This window comes from Vigna radiata, chromosome 5, assembly GCF_000741045.1.
Source record: "Vigna radiata var. radiata cultivar VC1973A chromosome 5, Vradiata_ver6, whole genome shotgun sequence".
Classification (NCBI taxonomy): domain Eukaryota; kingdom Viridiplantae; phylum Streptophyta; class Magnoliopsida; order Fabales; family Fabaceae; genus Vigna; species Vigna radiata.
Window position 1 is genome coordinate 35,397,580 of NC_028355.1, and position 4,864 is coordinate 35,402,443.

The following is a 4,864-nucleotide window of genomic DNA, read 5'->3' on the forward strand; positions in this document are numbered from 1 at the left end:
GCCTGATTCTGATTAAAGAGTTTCAAACCAAAGGGAAAAAACAATGGGCTTGCAACACAGCTGCCAGCAATTCATACTGTAAATTTGGTAGAAGGATGCTTTGGTCCAATAATAAAGTCAAGTTTTTGGCTTTTACAATTTGACTACAATCCAACCCTGTTGTGAATCACTATTTAAGAACGTACAAGTTCACAGGACCCAAGTACATACCACTGAATAAATACAGCAGACTTGAAAACCTTGAGATGATAATTTTAAACTCAGAAAAATAAACCTCATTGAACCTAATCATAATTTGAGAGACTCAAACAAAAAGACTCATGTAACTAAAGGTAATCAACAGAGGGTTTTCCTAGAGTTCTTGGATATGGTATATTTAGAAGTCTTAAGTCAGCAAACGATTCCTAACTAGTAGCTTGTTCACATCAAGTTGGCCAAAACTGTGTTCATGGTTCATGATAATTTCCCCTTTCACCAAACTAACGTTTTCTTTACGTGGTGAAATAACCACTCACAGCTTGATCTATACTGTTATTGCAACATTAATAACAGTTTTCCCTTTATAATCTTAATTTTAATTTTTAATTACAGTCGAACATCAAAACACAAAAACTGAGTGATCCATGCAAATATTGTTTAGTTTGGGGTGTCCAACTTTCCTTTCACATGATCGAACTGCAGTACCAAGACAATAATAAAATTAAACTTTCTATTGTTTCTTAGATCTATCATTGGTTTCCATGCAAGAACCTCCAAATCAAATGTGAGAGATAGCATACACAACCCTGTCAATGGGTATTGAAGCAACTTAATAACAAACTTGTACAAAAACATACACATGCTAACCAACCAAATATCCAATTTACAGTGTATAGTTTGTTCAACCAAAGAAGATACTTTTCAAGTTCAATACATTCTTCTTCATTTGACACAAGCCTGACTGCTGTGAGCAGTTCCTGAAAAAAAAAAAATCAATGGCAATTAATTTGAGTAAATATGCTGTGAAAAATGAAGCAGCTTACAAGGTAATACATTATTATGGAGTGCAAATTTTCATAAATGAAATACATTGTAACTTACAGTGAAATAAAATCAATACAATATTATGAAATTAACATCATTGGTTAATTTTATCTTTAAAATTATAAATTAGGTTAGAAATTGGGCAATATCGAATTGCCTGATAGTTGTTAAAATGGAACACTAAAATAACTTATAGTTCCCAAATTCAAGACTAAATTGGCGGTAATTATTAAAGTCAACAACTAAATTTGCGTTTTCTTAAGGTTGAGGATTAATAGGACCAATGATGTCAATTTTATAGACTGGATTACTATTTTGGTGGTAAAGAAAACAAGATTCAGAGTTAATAGTCTTGTGATTTTTCATATTCCAACTAATTTATTTCTTGGAAGATAATGCAGAAAAGAAAAAAAGAACTGGGAATACCACTCCCCATCACTTCCCTCGTCCAAGTCCCCACCCACCAGTAAAAGTGCACAGAAAGTAACAGTTATCAATCGGTGTTACAATTCATTTAATATAGGATTTAATTCAGACGTAAGTAAGGATAAAATGGTAATTGATAAATTGCTGATGACATTCATGTATTACCTGAAGTTAGTAGGAATATAGACATTGCTCTATACTCTCGTTATGCATCTGTTCATACACAAAAAATAAGCAGGTTAAATAAGAAAAAATACTAATAAACTAGTAATAATATAATCCCAACTGAAGTAATAGGTGAAATCCTACAAGGTTTAGGTTATTTCATTATATGATGGTCTCCAAACAGCAAAAAGTATTGAATTTTTTTAATCTTTTCAACAGCAAGTATGGTAATCTAGATCTAAAAAAGGACTAGGTAGCCTCCTTGACAAAAACAAGCTATATTGAAAAGATAAATACCCATATTTTAGTTTGTTATTTCCTTTTGCCAAGGAATTACTTCAATAACTCTTTCCTTTAAAACCTCTCAAATCCAACATTAGCCTTAGGGTGTACTGGTGAAATTTGCCCCTTCTATTAGGGTATGCCAGCCTATGAGTGTTCCCTACGCCTAGAGGTCTTGGGATGTTATCTCCCCATTGCAAAGCATTCTGGGAAAAGTTGGCAGCATATGATGGATAGTTGTAAAGTGCACTCGGAACATATCATGCTCGGATTGGTTTAGTACCTTCAGCATTTGAAGAATTGAATTGTAGTACTCATACATAAGAGAATAGGTGAGCAGTATTATAAGCCTGAAGGATATGTTTTTAGCATAAATGGTTAAATGCAACACATAACAAGTGATAGGAATTGGATTGAACCTTAGGTAAATATATTTAGTGTCAAATATCATCATTGACATTCCACACAATTTCACTATTAGGCACAATGAATAAAACCATTAAAATTTGAGTAAACTAACTGCATACAAAACTTAACTTCAAAAGTTGATGATAACAATCTGGCCCATCATAAATACTTCCATGCTATTGAAGCACAAGTATCATCAATTTTATTGCAGCACAGATTAAGTAGTAACATTATACTTTTACAGCTTGGCTTAATTACTAATTTAGTTCCTACAGTTATAAAAACTTTCAGTAAAACATTTCCTTTTAACCTTTACACATAATTTTGAATTCTATTTAGTTGTTGAACGTGACATTTTAACCATGTTTAGTTCCTACTGTTCATAGTCTGGGTACATGGATTACTCACACAGTTGTTGTATTTTCGTATTACCCAAGTTACTTTAAATTTGGATAAGGAATGGTTTTAAATGTCATAAAAGACTTTTCTCTTTCTTATGCTGCTGTGTCAACCAGCAAGCCAGTTCTCTTATATCTGTTTCAGATTTCCTCCTCTATTGCTCCAGCACGGAAGTTACAATGTTTTGATTACAAAACTGGGTCACGGTTTCCAACATTTAAGAAGTTAGTAGTTATCGCTTCCATGTTTTTAAACAAATGGATCAGGTTTCTCACGTTTGTAACGTGTGTGGGTATCAAGAAAAAACCTTGACAGGGAGCTCCGTGGAAAATAGAACCTAAACATGAGTCCTGGATTGATAATTTTTCCACAAGTATTTATAAGGGCCAAAAAAACAAAAACTAAATGAATTGAACTTCTTTTATATATGTATGGTTGGATAAGTTAAATGTATGCTCCTACAAAGTTGACAAATTTGATCTTAGTTTATCCGAGAAACTCAAATAATTTTATCTTCTTATTTTCTCCTCGGACGAGTAGTTACTATGAAGAACATTACTCAATCATAATCATAATATCATAGCTACTCTTGGCATCGTTCACTAGTCTCTAGTCAATACGATAACTTCGACAAATACCAAACTTGACTGAAGAAAGTAGCATGCATATGTAAGTAGTATCCAATACTCAATCCTCTCTGTTACCAATGCTACACGAGTAAGATGATTAGTCAAACCACTATACACTATGCAATGTTAGGTCATAATACCGAAATTATGATGGTTACTGTGAAACAAAATGATAACAGGGTGAAACCAAACCTCTGTGCTCATCGGAAGCATCATGATACACCTCGTGCTCCTCCTCAGGCACAGGTGGAAGCTCCACCTGTTCCCCAACCAGAACATCACCGCCATTACCATTGCCGCCGCCGTTCTCGTTCTCCTCGGGGTAACGCACGACCACAACGGGACACACGCAATGGTGCACGCAGTAATCGCTGACACTGCCGAGCCTTCCTTTGGCGGCTCGCTTGGACGCGCCGAAGCCGCGGCTTCCCATGATGACGGCGCTGAGCCCGAGGCGCTCCACTTCCAAACACAGTCTCTCCTTCATGTCGTGGTCCTTCACAATGTGGATCTTGAACGGTATCTGCGCCTCCACCAGCGGCTGCGCCACGTCGCTCGCCTTCGTCGACGTAAAGTTGTCGAAGTCGTCCTCCAGCTTCTGCCGCGACTCCTCATCGCCGCCCTCCTCCGCCACACTCAGATCGACGGAGCCCCAGTCCGCGCCATACAGGACGCTGGTGGGACGCACGTGCAGAAGGATGACCGCGTCGCCGGGTCGGAGGTAGTTCTGCACCGCCCACCGCACGGCGTAAGCACTCTCGTCGCTCAGATCCACCGCGATCGCGATTTTCCGATGGGAACCGGTCATGAGAGCGAAGCGTGGGGAGAAAGTGGGAAGCTGAGGGTCCGGTGATTGTGGATTCATTGCGAGCGAATAACCGGAGAGAAGAAGAAAAGTTGAAGGTCAATGCAAAAGTGATGAAACTTTGGGAAATTGATTTTGAAAAATTGATTTATTCACGGACTCTCTCATCAGAGGTTTCTAGAATTTCTTAATTTCTTAGTTATTTTTTCCCCTCACTGTCTTCAAGCGTCAGCAGAACTCACACTCTGTTCTTTGAAACTGGAAAAGTTTAGTGTGTGAAAGGGTGCCTTCGTCTTTTGACATGCCTTTCTTGTTTCTTTTTCTAGTTATAAAAATGGTAGATTTTAAAAGACCTTTAAGGCTTATAAGAATGGAGAAAATAATAATAAATTACTTAGTCGGTAAAATTATTTAAATATTTATGAGCACATTTTGGCTAATTCATAAAATAGATAAGTTGAGATAAGTTAAAAGGGTTTGTGTTGAGGAGAAATGAAGCGAAAATAGGTGAGTTTTGAACAGGGACGTATCAAAGGGATTTCATTAAAGTGAGAGTGAATGCTGTGTTGGCATGTGGTGTTAAATTTCAAAATGATTTCAATAACAGCTGGTTTTTTGTGATGTGTTAATTGAATCTGACTTCTCTGTTACATCCATGGCTAATAGATTTGGATTTCTAGCAGGGAAGTCATTGTCCAATCAATGCATGCCCTTCAACAAAACGCTT

The 4,864-nt window shown here is 36.9% G+C and overlaps 1 protein-coding gene across 2 annotated transcripts; it reads right to left on the bottom strand.

Moving 5' to 3' along the window:
* Positions 1 to 667: 667 nt before the first annotated feature.
* On the bottom strand, positions 668 to 4,467 carry LOC106761858 (universal stress protein PHOS34). Of its 2 annotated transcripts, XM_014645429.2 has the most exons (3): positions 3,525 to 4,464; positions 1,615 to 1,662; positions 668 to 956 (listed from the first exon to the last, which is right to left on the bottom strand). In XM_014645429.2, exons 1-2 carry the CDS (start codon positions 4,195 to 4,197, stop codon positions 1,655 to 1,657), a joined length of 681 nt encoding a protein of 226 aa, XP_014500915.1. In that variant the 5' UTR covers positions 4,198 to 4,464; the 3' UTR covers positions 668 to 956; positions 1,615 to 1,654. The 2 variants fall into 2 exon arrangements, with proteins under 2 accessions (XP_014500915.1, XP_022637320.1); XM_022781599.1 differs by lacking the exons at positions 668 to 956; positions 1,615 to 1,662 and adding an exon at positions 1,722 to 2,179 and having other exon boundaries at positions 3,525 to 4,467.
* Positions 4,468 to 4,864: the final 397 nt, after the last annotated feature.